At 40.1% G+C, this 19708-nt stretch overlaps 1 protein-coding gene across 3 annotated transcripts in view; it reads left to right on the top strand.

Moving 5' to 3' along the window:
• The window catches only part of COL14A1 (collagen type XIV alpha 1 chain), a 216832-nt gene that overhangs the window by 166539 nt on the left and 30585 nt on the right, over positions 1–19708 (top strand). For all 3 annotated transcript variants that reach the window (XM_072734006.1, XM_025993393.2, XM_072734007.1), the window contains 2 exons: positions 12189–12242; positions 12702–12773. In XM_072734006.1, coding sequence (XP_072590107.1) covers positions 12189–12242; positions 12702–12773 — 126 coding nt within the window. The remainder of the gene's footprint in view (positions 1–12188; positions 12243–12701; positions 12774–19708) is intronic.

The raw sequence follows: 19708 nt of genomic DNA, 5'->3' as shown, positions 1-19708 counted from the left end.
TTTTAACATGTTCAAATGAACAGCATTGAAAAAATTATAAAGATGGTCAGGAGAGAAATAAGTTAACATCCGTTGTTGGTTTAGTCAACACGTTTTCACTAAGCCAGATTTAAAGTTCTTATCCTCAAAAAGTTGATAGCTTAGTGGGAGAAAATATAACCAAGGAAGAATCTGTAATGCATGCTACGATGGGGATATTTGCATAGTCCTATGAGGTATTTACAAAGAATAGTTAACTAAACCAGTCTTGGAATGTTGGGGAGAGTGTCCTGGGTGAGGTACCATCAAGGCCAACTCTCAAATGACAAACTATTAGCCTGTATTCTATCCTGGCCCCCAGGTGAATGAGGGTTGGAAAGCGGGTACAAGCACAGAACAGAATTTTAAAAAGCATGGAGATGAGGAGAAGGTGGGACATTCCCAATATTGCACAGAGTTCAGCGTGGCTGCAGAGTTGAGTGCAGTGAGTTGAGTACACACACATGCACACACTTAGATTTGGAAAGATGATCAAGAAATGAAGATGAAGAGAAGTAAAAACACAAATTCAAGGAAATCTTTTTTCTTTTTTTTTTTTTGTATCTGTCACTGACTTAGGATGTAGGTGGCTCCACTGCTTCCCTCAAGACTGAATTATGTGGAGTGGCAACCAGTTAGATCCAATCCAATGAAAGACAGCACATTTGGCATGCACTGGTTATTTTTGGTACAACTTACCCACTGGGTTAGTAAATGATTGGCTGAAAAACTCACTTCTCCCCTCAAACAAGACTTGCCTTTAGCTCAGAATAGCTAGATGGCTCAAGAATAAGGAGATTGGTTTTTCTATAGAAATGTAGGTGTGTGGCCTTAAGTTCCTTCCATGTTCTTTTTTTTTACACCAAACTTTCGTTTGCTTAAAATCTCAGTTTAGTCTTTGCCCATTAAATGGAACTACTGTCTGTAAATCATGTCCATATTACTGTATCTAAAGGAGGCATTCTCCAAAAGTTAGATTTATGTAGGTTTCTTGTATATGTAGGAGTGTCTAGAAGTATTTATATGTTTTGGCAAAGGGCTTAGGCTAAGATCCTGTTTGGTTACACACCTAGATTCTTTCATGATTCCTGAAGCTCTGAAAATGGCAATTCTAAAGATTTGGTTCAGTGAATTTACTTGATTTATATATGCATGGAGACAAGTCTTGGCAAAAAACTTCCAAATGAAACATATTGGATTGGTGTTCGGATCATTTGGTTTTAGAATACTTTCTTTTAAGAATTCTTTTTTCCCTTTTAAAACCAATATACCAACACAGACCTTTTATAATTATTTTATAATTATTTATAATTATTTTGGGGGTGTTAGAGAAGCTCCCTGGAGAGGGAACAGAACAGACAATATCATTTATTGTGCTATTCCTTCAAACACGTTTTCTTTTAGAGAATGACCAGTCTTAGAGCTGTAATAAAGTGATAAGATATCTGTACATGGGTTTTATTTTCCTCTTTTCCTCAATTCGGAGGCCAAAAACTTTCAGAATGTATTCACTTCCTATTTTGAAAAATTCTTGGATGGAAAAGGATTTGCTTTTCAAAACTGGCTTTCAGAAGATACTCAATTTTTGTAGGGTCATGTTTAAAAATGTAAATTCTGTGTATATATGCAATGTATATAAATTCTGTGACCATCGTTTTAGAAAAGGACAATGCAGATCCAGTGTAGAACTTTAGGGGGTGCCATTCACACAGAATAAAATATAATGGTGCCCCCTGGAACTGTGTAACATGGCTACCCTGCCTGAGGGAGGGACTATATATATATCTTATTGAATAGGATATTAACTGAGCACATATCTTAATTGAGCACATACTATATGACATATGCTGTGCTCAGCCTAGAGAGTTGTCCATTACTGCCTCCAGAGGGGAAGGATCTAGAAGAGGAGAGATTTTCAATAGCTAAAGGAGGCAGCTACTAGACCATCTACCTGGAGGACTTGGAAGAATGTGGTAGTGTCAGGAACATGACTTTTAATCTAGGCCAGGAAAGCAAACAGGTCTTCCTCAGAGGCAACAGAGAAGGAAGGAAAAGTGGATGAAAACAGAATTATTTAGATGCTCCAATCTGTTCAGTCAATATGTGGGGGCTTAAGGAAAGTAAAAGGTCTAAAACAATTCTATAGTTAGCAGGATTGTAGAGTAGGAGGTCCAGAGCCAATGTTTATGGTGGTAATAGCAGATCCAGGACATGGAGCATCTTTGCAGACGGCCTGGTCTTTCTGGGTTAGTGGGTCTCTGTGGTTTGACAGTGGGGAGAGCACTAGGGACGGAACTCCATGATTAGTCATCCTCTGCCTTTGGCCATCTTAAAAGGCAGAGCTTCAATCATAAAAAAAAAAAAAAAAAAAAAAGAGTGTCTGGGTGCCTCAGTCAGTGAAGTGTCTGTCTTTGGCTCAGGTCATGATCCCAGGGTCTTTGGATTGAGCCCCTCTCCAGGCTCCCTGCTCAGTGGGGAGCCTGCTTCTCCCTCTTCCTCTGTTTGCCACACCACCCGCTTATGCTCTCTCCCTGTTAAATAAATCAATAAAATCTTTTTAAAAAGAAAAAAATAAAATAAATATCAGTAACAACCATGGCATAGAACAGACTGAGAGCAAACACTGGATGATGAGACTTCCCACTGAAATTCCTGAAAAGCCACTTCCAGAAAATTGCTCAGTTAGCCTTGACTGTCTAGAAAATTAGGGTGACAGGCACTGAGGGGGGACACTTGATGGGATGAGCACTGGGTGTTATGCTATAGGTTGGCAAATTGAATTCCAATTATAAATAAATAAATAAATAAATAAATAAATAAAAATTAGGAAAGCAGAGCTATTTTGTCTTTTCTTCTCGCTACCCCCTGAAATCACTTCCTATTACTATACCTTCATTGCCCCTGATCCTGAGGGAGGAAAGGCCACTCTAGACAGAGAAGGGAGCAGTTGGGATAAATCTGTGTGACCGTGTCCAGCCAGTGCTTCTCAGTCCTTGGAGTCTCTCAGGAAGTGAGAGAGTAGGTTACTCCTTACTGCTCATCCATCTTTCTTTTTAATCTTTGTCTTCTCTTCTTGACAGGTGAGAATGTACAGCCCAGAGGCAGTACCATCACTTCGCCTATCAGCTTAGGGAGAGGTTAGCATCTCTGTCCTGGAGCTGGTGTCACAGTTACCCCTTAATTTGGCCTGGAAGGAGGGAGAGCTTAAGCAAAAATAAAAAGAAAATTAAACATCTCTTTAAACAGGGAACATGTTTTCTAATGTTTCTAGCTTATCCTGGCTATTCCCATGGGGAATCTTTGACTTTTAGAGGCAACTCATATTCAACCCTGGGCCTGGGGCCATAAGCAAGTCCAGCAAAAGTTGGACTTTTTCACTGAATAAATCTCGGCCTGCCTCCTGGCAAGCGATAAAGCACAGTGCAGGACCACATTTTTTTTTTTTTTTTTTTTTTTAGGACCACATTTTAAAAGGCACCAATGGCTGAAAGAGTAGGTCTCAAAAGTTCACACCACAAAGAAGAAATGGTCATTATGTGATGGGATGGACGTGGCAGCCGAAGTTACGGTGGTGTCATTTTGCAGTATATAAATGTATCGAATCAGCACATTGGTACCTATAGACCATTATATGTCAGTTATATCTCAGTAGAGCTGAGAAGAAATTGTATGTTCAAAAAATAAAAATTAAGAAGGTAAATAGAAATCGAAAGCAACAGCGAAGTTGAAACTCAACAGTAGAGGGTAGTAAGCTTCGTTCTGAGCCATTCTGGCCATCAGCATTCGGGGCTCATCTTTCTTTTTCACTCTATATCTCACCACCTCCCTCTTGTTCCCCTGTCTTCTTTCCTTGGTGTCTGTGATGCCAGGGACTTCTTGGGACCTTTGAGCTCCTCTAATGTAGGGTGGGTCTCTCAACCCCCACCCTAGACATCGGGTGGTTCTTAATGAAACTAGGAAGACCAGGCAAGACATGGCTGATAAATATAAGTGAGAAGAAAAACCAAAAAGGGAAGAACGCATAGAAAACACTACCTCTTTCCCAGTTCTGAAGTTTACTTAGGTCCAAGACCACAAGTTTACTGTTAAATGCTCCAAATAGAAACTGTAAAAATTATTTTTATTTTCCAGTTCTTAATATGGTTATATAAAAAAGGCAGAGAGATAAGAAATAAAAATGACAAGGAGATATATGGAGAGATAGATAGATGATAGATAGATAGATAGATAAATAGATAGATAGATGGCACCTGGAAGGTAGTAATTCCTCCATTATACAGAGGGTTTCTTTTTTAAAATCCAGATGAACTGAATTTGGAATGTTTCCTTTGCCCCAGGTTACTGTTCCCTGCATTTCCGTGCCATAACCACAGCCTTTTTTTCTCAGCTGTAAAAGATGAAATTGTAAAAAAAAAAAAAAAAAAAAATCTTGCACATATGAATTGTGCTGAGCTTGCAAGGTTATGATTAGTGGGGTGGGCCAGTGGTGAATATGGTAGATTTAGGCTGTTAGCCAGACCTGAGTTTGAACTCTTACCATTATGACATTGGGCCAGTTACTTACTATTTCCAAGCCTCACTTTACTCATCTGGGAAGTGGAAAAAATATTTGACTCTGTAAGGTTTCTGTGGGAATTAATTCACATAAAGAATTTTTTATATAAAAATTTAATTTTAGCTAACCTTAGTATTCACTATTTTCAATGTAAACCTAATAAATCAGGACAGTATAATGTTTTAGCATGCCTGTGCTTGGCATAGTAAGATGCCTTAGAAGATTTTAAAGAACTATTAAAAAAAAGAGTCTAAAGGAAATGCAAACGGTTTGTTACTGTTGTTTAACTTCCTTGGATTCCACGTTGAAAGGACACTTGGAGCATTCCTCCTTTTGATGTGGGTTCGATCTATACAAGGCCGTTTTTGTGATGAATGTCCCATTTCATCAAACTGAATAGACTTTGAAATATACTTGAGAAATGGAACTTGAATCAATGATCTGGATTTATTCCTGTCATAAACGTTAAGTGGTGATAAGAGATCCATCTAAGGAATATTTTATTAAATACGAAGATTTCAAGATATTAACCCTCTTGAGTATCTTCCTCATTCAGAAGAGGTAATGTAAAAAGCCATGGCAAAGCTAGTGGAGAGGATGATTTGATTTTCTTGTTTGTGGGTCTAGATGGCTTTTTATAAAGCAACCACAGTGATGATAGTACATGCAATTGGAACTTGGCAGCTTATCTGAATAAAAATATCAGGAATCACTATTACTAATTATTGACTAGGTGCGGGTGCTTTATGATGTTAGGTTCTACAATCTTCAGAATAGCCACAAATGCTAAGCACTGTTACTCCATTTTACAGATGAAGAATCTGGAGCTTAAAACATGGAAGTACTTGAACGGTGCCGTACAACTAGGAAGTGTTGGAAGCCAGGATTATAATCCATCTCTCTGGCTCCAACACTGTGCTCTTTCTTTCCACAAAATTCTGTTTAATAAAGGTCACTGGGGGATTTTGTTCATGTAGGAAAGTCTTCCATTCAAGATATTTAATGAACAGGGTGGAAGAGATCTTGCCTAGAATTTTTGGGCTGTAAGAACCCTGTTTGGGTTACTTTCTTGATGAAGTTGATAGTCCACACATAGTGTCGATTACTTTTCACATTTATTTGGATGGTGGCACATCTGGGTACCTTTGAGAACACTTATTTAGGGAATTTGTTACATATTATGACTGGCTTACAGATAGTTCTGTTGAAGCATAGGGTGCAAATAATGTCTGCCTTGCACTCTGGTTCCAGTGCTGTCCTTCAGGATCAGGCCAGAGATTTTATATTTGTAAACCAGCAGCTCTACTACTTAGGAGATCAGGTTGTTGTTTCAAGTTTTGCTTTGTTTTTAACTACACTGATTTCTGGGTTTCTACCTCAGAGATTCAGATACACAGGGTCTTGGGTGTAACTTTGCAATATATTGTTTTAAAAGGCTTAGTGATTCTGATATCAGCTAGGTTTTAGAATCGCTATAGTATAGTGGGTTAGGCCTATTGTATGTCTAAGTATTCCTTGAATAGAATATTGCTGCTGTTTCAATTCACGCAAGTCGTCTCTTTAGGTTACTAAAAATATGTTTGTATTTTTCTCTATATGTACACTTAAATTATACATGTAATATATACATACATATATGAACATATCAAGTGCACAGTACATATATATGTAAATATGTGCACATGTTTATATATAATATGTATGCACACATAGATACTGTGTGCGTGTGTTTGTGTAGGTATGTGTCTGAAAATTCCCCAGAGTAGCCCAACATGGTACCACATGAGGACCGATCTTGAGTATCTAGCCTGGGCCAGTATTTATAGAGTCTGTGGCTTTTTGGTGCTTGGCCTCTTAATCTGGTGGTTGGTCTTAATCCTTCACAGCAAGTAGCAGCCTTATTTCTTATGGCTGACTGCCATGCTGGTATGTCTCCTGGTGCTCACAGCCATCCAGAGCCATGCCACAGGGTTGAAATCACATAACAGGAGTTTCTTCAAGTGTTTCTCTAGCCCTCACTGCTTGGATTTGGTTCCTCTAAACAAACTCATTGGATGCAGCTGCTTACAGATCCCGCCATACCTGAGAGTGAAGCTTAAGTCAGAGACCTTAACAATTGGCCTGTTCCAAAATCTTAGGGTTAATATCTGTGACTCACCATTCCAGGCTTCAGAAAAGGCATGGGTGGTATGTATCATGATTGAGTCACTAGTTCTGAGTGCTATGTGATAGTTACATAAACATAAATATTCTAGCTTCTGACTTTAATTTTAATTACAACATTCTTTGTGGGCACATCAGTTTCAGCCTTTAAATGCCATAGACACGGAACTTAGAAACTACAAACTTTTTAAGACCTTACAGGAAATATATATATATATTTCAGAAAAGATAACTGCAAAATGAACATTAATGAATGGTTAATTAAATGTACACTTTGCAAATTTCAGCCGTAGGTAAATTTGGCATTCATTCAAATATCAGTGATTTTGAAAGCAAACGTTAGGGTTTATTTCCCTTTGCTGAGAAATTATTTTTTTTTATTTTTTTTTTATTTTTTATTTTATTATTATTTTTTTTTATTTATTTATGATAGTCACAGAGAGAGAGAGAGAGGCAGAGACATAGGCAGAGGGAGAAGCAGGCTCCATGCACCGGGAGCCTGATGTGGGATTCGATCCCGGGTCTCCAGGATCGCGCCCTGGGCCAAAGACAAGCGCCAAACCGCTGCGCCACCCAGGGATCCCCTGCTGAGAAATTATAGCCAACCATAACTTAATAACTTGCTCATAGTCAACTGTTTTCAAAAACAAATTATAAAAGTCCTTTCAAGTTTTTAGAGCAAAACTCATTTTTAATGTGGGTTGTGAGTGCATGTTAATACTTTGAGGTAGGAATCTCAGAAAAAGAAAAATGTCTAGAGATATTCATGTTATAAAACATGCCTGTTTGTGGATGGCTGATTTCATGCACTTGAAATGCACATGAGAAAAATATATTTGTCAGCTTAAGTGAATTTCTACGTTATGCCTATCATTTACTCTTCTATTCCCTGCTCTTCATTCTTCATTGCTTACTTGGAGTTTCTGCTTTTTATGAGGGTGCTTAATCCACAGACACATCTTCTCAGATTGGCTAGCTAATATGAAATGGAAAATTTATAGGTCTAGAATATTCTGTGGAATGCAAACACATTTTTAGCTGATAAGGGTTGAAGACCATTCACTCAATGAGCTTTGGTTAAAATTAAGCTGAATCACAAAGCTAGAATTTGCCATTTATTTTGCCTTGTAACATGGAGACATTTTATGGAGCTTTTCTTTTCACCAAGTTTATTGCTTTTATATAAAAAAAACTGCTGCCCTTGCCCCTCACTGTGAGATGAAGAGGTGAGAAGTGTGACCTGAGCCCTGACTAAGTGTTTTCTAGCTCACAAGGATGGACTGTAGCATGGAGTCACAGTGGCCCATGAACAGGGAGACTAATGTGGTGCCCTAGCCAACCTGGGTCCTTTGATTTAAACATCTTTCAAAAACAAACAAACAAACAAACAATCTTTCCAGTGAAGCCCTCCCTCCCTTCCCATGCCAGGATGAGCTGTTCTTCCCACACGTTCCCAGGGAACTCTCTCATCCATCATCATAGCATGCTGTCATTTTCTTTAGATTGTTGGCTTTGCTCAAAACTGTAAACTCCGTGGAAAGCCCATCTCATTCACCATCAGCCATCCCAATGCACAACACCTACCAGAATGCACAACACACAGTAGCTTTGCGAATACTTTCCTAAAGTGACAAACGTGAGGCTTACAAGTACACATCTTTCAAAGGTAAATTTACTCTAGTGATTAAAAAGTTAAAATGTAGAACTATGCACATGATGAAAACTGTGAAGTTTATATTCTAGGGTTAGGAAGAAACTTTGGGGAAAGTGGGTTTAACGATGTTTCTAAAATGGTATTAGGAGTAACATCCTTTTAGTTGTAACAGTATGGAACAAGTACATTTTAATTTGCAATCAAGGAAATGGGTAACTCACAATAACCTTAAGAATGACTTTACTCTTGAACTCTGGTGTCTAAAAATGTTCAATTGTTCATGACAATCCATGGAAGAAGGTGGTAGAGTAAGATGCATGGGAGCGGACACCACTGGGGTCCCAAACAGAATCCCCTTTTCCTGGAGGTGGATTGTATCCTACAACTACTATGGATGCTGATTGCTAATGGTTCAGAATTGGTCCTTCCACGGAGGATTGCCCTTGGAAATGTCACCTTGGCCCCAGTCAATGAGTAACTGATATGGGTGGATAAAACCTTACCATGGGTCAATCCTGGGGTGTAACTCACACTCCAGCTCTCCCCATGGGATAAGCTGACTGGCCAGACTTTAGTAAAAGCCAATTCTCATGCCTCTTCCCCTGCCCTTTCCTGGCTCCTTCACTACCTGGCTGGTTTCTCCCAAGAACTGTCTCACTATAAATCAAAGGGATAACATCCAGGTCTGCTTCTAGGAAGCTACTCCTATGATATTCACAGAAATGAAATTTCAGCTTCTGAGGGTACACGATTCCTGATGCCTTTCCTCTGTGCTTGTGGAGGGCTCAGGAGCAAGGACGGGTGACACTGGCATTTCCTCTCTGCCCTGTATGTTTCCAGACTGATTGTACCTGAGACTAATACTTATTCAGTCAACATGATCATCAGAGCACTTCTTCCAGGAGCCTCAACTTTATTCACATTAAACATTCTGTTAGTACCTGTTTGGAGCCAGCAATGTGCTAGGAAAATATTAGGAGTGGAACAAAGAATAAATAATCATTTCTGCCCTCTCAGCTTCTGGTAGGTTCAAGAACACAAAGTGAACACACATAGAGTCTAGTATCCTCTTGATCACACTAAAGCTAACCCCTCCGCCAAACTTAGTTCCTGTTATATAAGAACATGTCACCGTCTTCCCTTCCAGCTGAGTCACATGTGGAGTCTAGAAATCAGGCGACCTCAGAAGAGTTCACAAGAACATCCTTTAGTGCTCCGTGAAGGAGCACAGACAGATCTCTGCTTTTCCATCTCCTTCCACATGATTGGGAGGGGGTGTGAATGTGTTATTTCCTGCAGATCTTCCTTCTACAGTTTTCTTTTAAGAGAACAGGCCCTGGCTTGCCTCCCTCTGTGAATCAAATTGCCCCTGGGTTTGGGGGAAGGCCTGGTCAGCAGCGCTGCAGTGCTGATTGCTGGGCATCGTGCTGGCTGTGTGTCCTGTGTGGGCTACACATGGGTGCGTGTGTGCTTCCCATCCACTGCTGGAAGAGTTTTAAGGCAGGAAGAAAAAAAATTGTCCTTTTTAAAACGCCTCTGTAAATGATTGAATATGTGCCCAGAGTCCATTTTTTCGTACGTGAATTTTATTGAGGAAAGGATAAATTGCTGAATTCCTTTTAAAAAATTTTTAATTTCTTTTTTTTTTTAATTGTAAGGTCCCCTTACCTCTCTTGGCTCCAAGTTTTCTCACTTATAAGGGGAAGGGATTGAACTGGAGGAGTTCTCAGGTCCTATTCATGTCTCACATATTCTAACTTTTTATGCCCTCTTCCGACATGCTGTATTTAAACAACGTGCAAAATAATTTCTTTCAGTCTATGTCAGCATTAATTTTTGCCTTTTGCTTAGCAGCTCCAAAAAAAGATGTGTGTGTATGTGTGTGTGCATGTAACTCAATCTGTATCAAGGTCTATTACAGCAGCCTTCTGACTTAATTTTTTTTAAGTAAGCTCTAAGCCCAATGTGGGGCTTGAACTCATGACCCCAAGATCAAGAGTCACATGCTGTACTGACTGAACCAGCCAGTGCCCCTTGACTTAATATTTTTGACTGAGCATCTGAAATGGAAAAAGAGAAGTGGTAGTAAAACACACACACACACACACACACACACACACACACACACACACAAACAAACAACTAGCTTGTATATTAGTATAGTACAACTGCTGTAACAACCCTAAAGTCTCAGTGGTTTCATGCAGTAAAATAAAATAAAGTCTATCTTTGATTCACAACCCAGTGCTGTCAACAGCATAGACAGAGGAGTGGGGAGGTCTAGTCTCTGCTCCTATGGTCATTTAGGAACTTACAGGCTCTCTGTTTTGGAAGACTTCCATCTTCAACTCATGGGCTCTGAAGTTGCTACAAAAGGGAAAAGAAAGTGGAGGATTACCCACAGGAAATTTTCATAAGCCAGAACTGGAACTGGCCCCTTTCCATTGGCCAGAATTCAGCCCTGTGGCTCCAAGATGATTGCTGGAACAGGAGGCTGGGAATTTTGCCTCACGCTGTGCCCAGGGCAGAAAAGGAAAATCATGAAGTTGGTGAGACCTAGAATTGTCAGCCTTATCTGGTTTTCAGACTTGCCAGTATTAAGAGCATGAAGACTTTGCTGCCCATCGCTTTTCCTACACACTTGTCCCACACCTCTTCACACTCCCCTTTGGTCCCTTTCCTCCCTGTTCACAAACCATTTCCTTTCTTCTAGCCTCATCTTTACCCTTTCATTTGATACCTTGAGGTAGGGAGAGATGATCTGAATGTGGACAGGGAGCTATAAGAAGATGATTTTCATGGACAAGACAGGTGGAAAAAACAGCTCACTGGAAAACTGGCACTAATTTCAGAAGGGGAATTGGAAGAGACAGCAAGTGAGCAAAGAGAGTTTGCTTTGATTTGGTTTGAGATGGAAATGGATCATTCCAAAAAGAGACAAAGCTCGAGACAAAAAGTTTACTTCTCTAAGTAGTAGAAGATGATGTTTTGATCAATATTTTATTAACTTATTACAAAATTGAGATTGAAGAACCTCTTTCTTATTTTTAACTGCATTAGAAAGACCAGCATCCACAATTAAGAACTATAAGCATTTAAGGGTAACTCATCCAAGCCCTTATATTCTTCACATAAAACTACCACACACGTACCCACATTCAAAAATTTAGGAATATATTTTTAGAAAGAACAGAATTTGCTTTCTGCCTTAAACACTACCAACATGGAATGGGAGGCCAACATCTACTCATTTCTAAGCCCGTGATGACAAATATTGAACAAGCTTGCCGTGCAGTCAAAACTATCATTGCAACAGGAAATCCCCCCTGCCCAATTCTTCTGCAGGCTGCTCCTGAAGAGTTGCAGTTTCAGATCTTGTAGTAATTTGTAATGCAGATTTCTTTGATAGTAGTCTTTGTCCCAAACTCTCTCTGACTCCAGGTCATAAAAGACACTAACTCATCTTTTTCTCTGATTAATTACTGAGACTTCATCTTCTTTTTCATTTGTTATATTTGTTTTAATAAAAAACCACTTTCTGGAAACAAGTTCCTGTTTAGTTTTTAAGTAGCATGTCTTAGACCTAAAATTTTTGTGCTGGACAATTTCAAGGAGCCAACAGACACAAAAGTCTTGCCAAGAACAATTCTCGTGAAGGGTATAAAAGCAGTGAATCCTTAGAAGTCCAGAGCAAGCAACAGGACTTGCCCTCTAAATATTAAATGGGATTAGGTACATCTATTCTGAAAACCATATCAAGCAACTACATAGTTGACACATTGTATTTCTTTTCTCCAGGGCTTTCCTGGAAAGGACGGGTCCTCTGGCCCTCCAGGACCACCAGGGCCAATTGTAAGTATTTCCACAGACTACTAGGATGTGCTCTGCTTTAAAGCATTTCATTTCTTTTGAGAAATTTTTGTTTGCTCAGCTTTTCACTTTGGCAGCCATCTTTGCTGTAGGGTAACAACTCACTCTTTGGTGCTGAGCTCTCCCTAATATATTCATGTGGCTTGATCATTCTATCAGAGCCACTTTGTCCATTCAATCCCCTGCATTGATTTTGTTTTTGTTGAACCCCGGTAAGTCTTGCATTTGAAAGAACTGCACCTGACTGATATGTGAATCCTAAAAAATGTCTCCCCTACTTTTTTGGAAGTTGGGAACAGGAATGAGCTGTGGATCCTAGTCTTGGTGCTGAGGGGGAGGGAGGCTATCACTGTGTGTGTTACTCCTTCTTGAGAATTGGCTGTCTTCAATAAGAATGTGTGAGTCCTCACCTTTGTTCCATTTTCCTGTCTCTCCATTTAGGGCATTCCCGGAGCCCCTGGAGTCCCAGGGATCACGGGAAGCATGGGACCTCAAGGTGCCCTGGGGCCACCTGTGAGTATGCAGCAGTAGCCAGTCATCCTTGGCATGTTTATGTGTTTCAATTGACCAGCATCTCTGTTGGACAAAAATGTTTATTCAGGACTGGATTCTGTGGCATCCATAAAGGAAACCAGGGAAGCTCCTGGGGGAAAGATTAAGATCAGACTGTGCGTGTATCATGGCTAGAGACAGATGGCCCCAATAGAGAATAATCAGCTATGCTTCTGCTTATATATATTTCCATTGTTTGCTATTCTGTATTTGCCTAAGTAAATTCAATGTTATCTTTACAGGCTTTGGGTATAACAGCTATGTGTTAACTAGTCTTGTCTCCTAGGTAAAAAAAAAAAAAAATACAAAGCTGAGAAATTCAAGAATTAGTTAAGAATGGGAGTAGATTTTTCTAAGTTCTATGAGAAAGACAAGATTTCCCATCAAAACACACACTTAGGGGCACCTGGATGGCTCAGTTGGTCAAGTGTCTGCCTTCAGTTCAGGTCGTGGTCTCAAGGTAGTGGGATCAGACCCCACATCTGGTTCCCTGCTCAGTGGGTAGCCTGCTTCTCCCTTTGCCCCTACTTCTCCCCTTGCTTGTACTCTCTCTCTGTCAAGTAAATAAAATTTTAAAAAACAATATAAGCAAGTAAATGTAAGTGAAACCAGGTGAATGAAACTAATTTTGTGCCTCTTAGGGTGTTTAACTGTGATCATTGTGAGGGGTAGGGAAAGAAATGAGCACATCTGGGTTGGTTTCCTCATCTGTAAGTTGAGGTGGTTGCATTAAATGCCTCCAAAGCCACATCTGTTATCTCCTGTAACTTTCAAATGGTTTCTCCTAGGTGCAGGTATTAGTCAGCATTCTGACATTATCTGTGATATGCTGGGTCTGTATCCATAAACTAAAGTAATTGGAGATGTGTAAATGTGTGTACTACTGCAAACAGGTGAAGAATTAGTGCATGAGTGAAATTTGAAGGGTGAGGGTAGGAGAGGTTAATGAGTTACATTTCTATGGCTGCCATAACACAATTCTGCAATTTTGGTGGCTTAAGATTACACAAATTTATTAACTTACAGTTCTGCAGATCATAAGTCACTGGGTTAAAATCAAGGTGCTGGCATTTCCCTTCTGGAACTTGTAGCGGAGAATCTATTTCGTTGTCTTTTCTAGCATCCAAAGACTTCCCACATTCCTTGGCTCGTGGCCTACTTCCATCTTCAAAGCCAGCAGCGTTTCATCTCTCTGACCATTCTTCCATAATCACATTTCCCTCTGAACATGGTCCAGAAAGGTTCTTTGCTTTACAGACCTATATCATTGTATCTGGGCCACTGGATAATCTTAGATAGTGTCCCTAGATAACCTGGAGATGCTTGACTAAGTCACATCTGCAAAATCCCTTTTGCTGCATAAGGTAATATGTTCACAGGTTCTGGGGATTCGGGCATGGACACTTTGAGGGGGGTTGCTTTTTCTGCCTACCACAGTGAACAAATCATAACAGAAACACTGGTTCTCATTTGGAAAGACCCCTCTCTCCCTCTCGCTACCCAGAGAGCCATATTGCTTTTTATTCTCAAAACTCATTTCAATAAAATTTCATCCACAGAGTCCTTTCCCAAAATATGAACAGAAAAGAATGCCTCCAGATTTTAGCAAGCATGTCCCTATTTACACACCGGAATGAATGGTCTCCTCAGCAGCCACTTCATATAGTGATAGACTTGTTCCAAATACAATGTCATTGCTCAAAAACACTTTTATATCTCCTCTTTTTAAATCCAGCTGATAATGGGTAACAGAAAAAAATTTGATTGCTTTATCTTCACACATAATTTTTTTAACCCACAATAATATTACTAAGAATGGTCACAGACATGGAAACATATTCTATGCTCACACATGTAATCTATGCAAGCAAACATGCATGTACACATGCACACACACACACACACACTCCTGTCTTTGCCATTCTTTCATTGCAAACTTTTCTATTCCTTTGGCTCTAGGCTATTTCTTGCCAGAAAAGACATCTGAAAACATTATCTCTGCTATGAGGCTTCAGTCTACCTCCCAAAATGTGCTCCTGGCAGCAAGAGTTCCAGAATATTTCAACAGGGCTCAGAGAGCAAGGGATGCTGGTTAAAGTAGTGTCTGAGGCCACGCATACACAATCTGTTTCTCAGAAAGCCATGAGATTTTTAGGACACCAAAAGCTTTGAGGTGTCCTGAAGTGAAATGAGAAAAAACAAAAAGCTGCTTTAATTTGATGAGGCCATCGTCTACCATATGTGTGCATCAGCTGCTCTTTCGTTCCTTGCACTCTTGCCGACACCTCCTAGAACTAGTTTCCCTTAACCCAAGCTGGGTTGATCATGATCCATGAGGAATGGAGTGAGAAAGAAGAGCTGGCTGAGGTCCTAAGGAGAAGAAAGTGGGGCATACAAGGGGTGGAGAATATATTAGGTTAAGTAGAACCCCACCCTGTTCATCCACTGGTCTGTTGTAGCTCCAGAATAGACTCTCAATATGGGGCATACAGAAATGTCAATAAACTTTTTCCCCCCACAAATAAAACACTCGTTAATATTATCTTCAATTATTGTAAATCAATGGAAAAGGGCCCTTGATGGTAGCATGGGGGCCAATGCCACTGGCATTTCTATCAGAGACAGAAGCCATTTAGTGTATAGGCACTGGGTGGGGTTGCCACAGTAGTAGGCTTTGGGTTTCCTCTCAAAAGCCAGTTGTTCTCTAAACTGTCCAGCCCAGACTTTTCCTTGTGCTTTGGGGTGTAAGAAGCCAGATGCCTGCTGGCTGCCAGACTGGCGTGACTAGTAAAGCAGGCTCGTTGTCTTGGTGTTAAGGCCTTGATTGATTTCCCATGGATGTCTGTCTAGGAAGGCAGGAGGGAAAGAGACCAAGAAAGACAGACTGCTCCACTGAAAATAGCAACGTGTTTCCTAGGTCGGTGCCAGGAACGTGTGCTTTCGTGCACTCTGCCATAGCCACCGACTTGCAAGGATGGGTGGAACATGCACTGCTGCTGCTGCAGTCCTAATTCCTCCCTGAAGTTGGAGACTAGGCCTCTGCCTAGTGGTGCCTCTGCCGCAGTGGAGCAGAGGGTGATGAGGCACATGTCAGAGGGGCCATGAGTTTAGCTTGAAATCAGTACACGTGGTTAGGTCCACTGCATCATTTAAAGAGCTGCCCGGGTTCTAGATGTGGCCCTGCCATGACCTTAATTAGCTGTGCAAGCCACATCGCTTAAGCAATTAATCTAGGCTCTCAGAACGCCAGTTTCCTGATTCATTCATTTAAAAATATTCATTGGGTAGCCACAATGTGTGCAAGATACATGGGGTGCCAAAGATAACGAAAATATTTTTCCAACATCCATGGAAGATCTAGAGAGAATGATGTTTCTTTATAAGTAGGTATAAGAAAAGGCAGGAAGTGAGAAGTGCCTTGAGGGAAAGACAACAAAATTGCTATGAAAGCCCCATTGAGAGACAGGGAAGGATAAACAGGTATGCCCTGAGCTGATGGAATGGGGAAATAGCTCCTGAATGAGGCAGCATTTCACTCGGATCTTGAAAGGTGGACGTGATTGCCGCCCACAAAGACAGGAAGATGGCATTGATGGGGACTGTGGTAAGACATAAAGCAAACACGAGGCACCCCATCCCATCTTTTATACATTTTAGTATTTTTCAACTCTTTCTTACTTCATGGCCGCTGCCACAATTTTATTCCATACCCTCTTCGTTTCTCACAGAGTTTATCACAGGAAGCTCTAACCTCCCCCCTTGCCTCTGCTCCAGCCCTGGTCTTGTCATTCCCCAGCTGCTGAGTGAGCCTTCTAGCACATCTTTGGTGTGTCCTTCCCTGGCTTGAGTCACCTCACTGGATCCCTGTAACCAGAGGATGGGTCCCAAATATTCAACCAGGTAGACATGGCCCTTCCTGATGGTTCCTTCCTTTCCCTTCCAGCTGACCTCCCACCATCTTTTCATTTGGAGTTGAATCACCCAGAATTATGTAGAACTCTGCCAACACATGCCATACTGTTTCACACTGGTTTAGTCTTTGGGAAACTCTTCCAGTTGTCTGAGCTGTTTTCTCCTCCTTTCTCCACCCGGGCTGCTTCTGGTTAGATTCTTCTTAAAACTGTGCAGTTCCTGTGTGAGGCCTCCCTCACCTCCTCAGGCAGAGACACTGCATTTAAATGGTCCACATCCAGCCCTCTCCCGAAATGATCCATCCCTCGAGGGCAGAAATGTCATCAGACTCCATGTACTCACATGTTTTTATTCCTAGATTCCAGCTCAGTTTCATATTCTTAATAGGGTTTTTGTTAGGTCTTTGTTCTTCATAGGCCTTTGTTAAAAAAAAAAAAAAGAAAGAAAGAATGAAACTATGTTTGCATTCTAGGTAGGCTGATGTGCAGAGGAGTACTAGATTATTCTTAGAGATTGCTGCTTAGACCATGGAAGACCTTTAGAGCCAAGCTAGGATGTTTTGATTTGTGTTAACAGGCATCTTTAAGATGGGCAACTTGGACCATACTGAGATCATTCCTCTTTCCTCAGCACTAAAATCCCATGAATCTATGAATGTAGTTACTGTAGTTTCTTTTCTTTACATTTCAAGGGTTCCTGAAATTATAGGAAAATGTGCCACTTTTTCTTGCCTACGTCTATAGGGAATATATGTTTTTCCCTCAAAGCATACTTTGGTGCAGCTATAGACCTTCCTTTGCTCAGGAATTTTTATTTTGTTTTTGTTTTACTTTGCAAAAATCAAAGGAAGGATGTCAGAGACATTGAAATAAAAAATAACTTCTTGCCGTACAGATATTCTATTAAATGGATCTTTCACTGAGACTGCCTTGCTGTGCCCTGTAGCTAGTTAATAACCAGCATCATGAGGCTGAGTTTTGGAATTTCAGGCCAGATTAAACATACCCATCCCTATGTACCAGAAGGGGCTGCTGCTTTGTGCTTTTCATTATCACTTGGGTTCACCCTTTAATTTCTTTTTCTAAGTCTTAAATGTTTCAAGGAGGCCAATTTAATAAACAATAGCTAGCAACGGAGACGTCAAATAGTGTGTTGCTTCAGAAATAAAAATATTTTTATTAAGGTCAAATGGTTTTCAAGAAATGTGTCAGGTTAACACCAAGTTCTGGGTTGCCAGGGTTAGGTTGGAGGGATTTGTGATTGCTTTTTTATTATTGTTTAACTAGGAAACGGAATTGAAGATATCGGCAGATTTATTGAATAGTGTTCTCGTTCACTTTGCTAAAAGGACACTTTGCTGGGGAAAGAGTGGACTCTGGAGCCCAGCAGATTGTGTTCTCATTGTAGATTTTGCATTTTCTTGCTGTGTGACCACGGGCAAGTTATTTAACCTCTTCGTGAATCACTTTTCTGATGTGTAGGTGGAAATAACATCTAGCATTGTCACAAAGAATAAGTTAGATTATATTACTATCTTATTATTATCTTAGATTATTCTAAGATTGCTCTTATCAGATAGGAGTCTTATAAGGATTAAATAAGGGAGTCAATCATATAGGGCTGTTATAGAGTTAAATGGGTTAACACACTGAGAGCAATGCGTGGAACATGGTAAAAGCAGCTTAAGTTGTTAAACTGCTGGTATTTACAAATGTTTTCTGAATATATTAAAAATGTGGACTGTTTACTTATTTTCGTTTGCCGATTTTTGGGCTTTGTTTTACATCTAATGCTTGAAAAGCTGGTTCCATTAAAGATTTATTTCATGGTAACATATATAGGTCTTTTCTCCAGCTAGAACTTCAAGGGGACATTACTGCATCTCTAGGGACTTGGCCCCTTGTGGAGCCTAAGAAAGGAGGAGGACGACACTGGTATATCTATATTTCAAAAGAATTGTGAGGGAAGGGTGCCTTGTAAATCTTACTTTTGCAAACAGTTTTGTAAAGGAAATTGGATACTTTTTAATAGAATCAATTCTTTTTTGAAAAGATGTTACTTATTTTAGAGAGAGAGCATGAGCACAAGCAGGGTAAGAGGCAGAGGGAGAGAGGAAGGGAGAAGCAGACTCTTCTCTGAGTAGGCAGCCCAATGTGGGGCTCTATCCTGGGCCCCTGGGATCATGACCTTAGTCAAAGGCAGACACTTAATCGACTGAGCCACCCAGGAGCTCCAAAATCAACTATTTTTCTGATGCTCTAGAAGCTCAATACCTGAGAATGTCTTAAATGTCTTTCTTTTCTTTCCTTCTTTCTTTCTTTCTTTCTTTCTTTCTTTCTTTCTTTCTTTCTTTCTTCCTTCCTTCCTTCCTTCCTTCTTACTTTTCTTTTCTCTTCTTTTCTTTTTTCTTTTCTTTTCTTTTCTTTTCTTTCTTTTCTTTTCTTTTCTTTTCCTTTTCTTTTCTTTTCTTTTCTTTTCTTTTCTTTTCTTTTCTTTTTTCTTTCTTTTCTTTCTTTTCCAATCCAGGCAGTTGAAATGAGGCTGCCATCCAGACTTGCAGTAAAATTAAGTCATTCATGCATGTGGTTGATGTCTCCTTGAACACCTGCCCTGGCCCAAGTACAATCCTAGGAACTGGGGAGACAGGAGTTTGCGAGCTAGATACAGATTGACTGATGTGCTCAGAGTGGTTACCATGAGAATATACTTTCTTTGTAGAGTTTGAGATTCACCCCTGGCAAAAGGGGAGATTCTCCTCAGCTCTATTTTTTTCCTAGATTCTGTTCCTTGTGCTACCTTGTTCCAAATAATGTTGACATTATGAGATGCTAACACATTAGCCTTGTAAGGAACCCCAGTGACCATTTAATGTAATGGTTTGATCTGACAAAGAAGCCCAGAGAGTCTAAGTGGCTTACAGATATTATCTCATCTCTTTTTCCCCAAAAATATTAGAATGAAAAATTTCCAACAAAATTGAAATA

Source organism: Vulpes vulpes, chromosome 13 (genome assembly GCF_048418805.1).
Source record: "Vulpes vulpes isolate BD-2025 chromosome 13, VulVul3, whole genome shotgun sequence".
In the NCBI taxonomy this organism is placed as follows: domain Eukaryota; kingdom Metazoa; phylum Chordata; class Mammalia; order Carnivora; family Canidae; genus Vulpes; species Vulpes vulpes.
The sequence above is the reverse complement of the archived record's forward strand: the minus strand, read 5'-3'. Positions and strand labels throughout refer to the sequence as shown.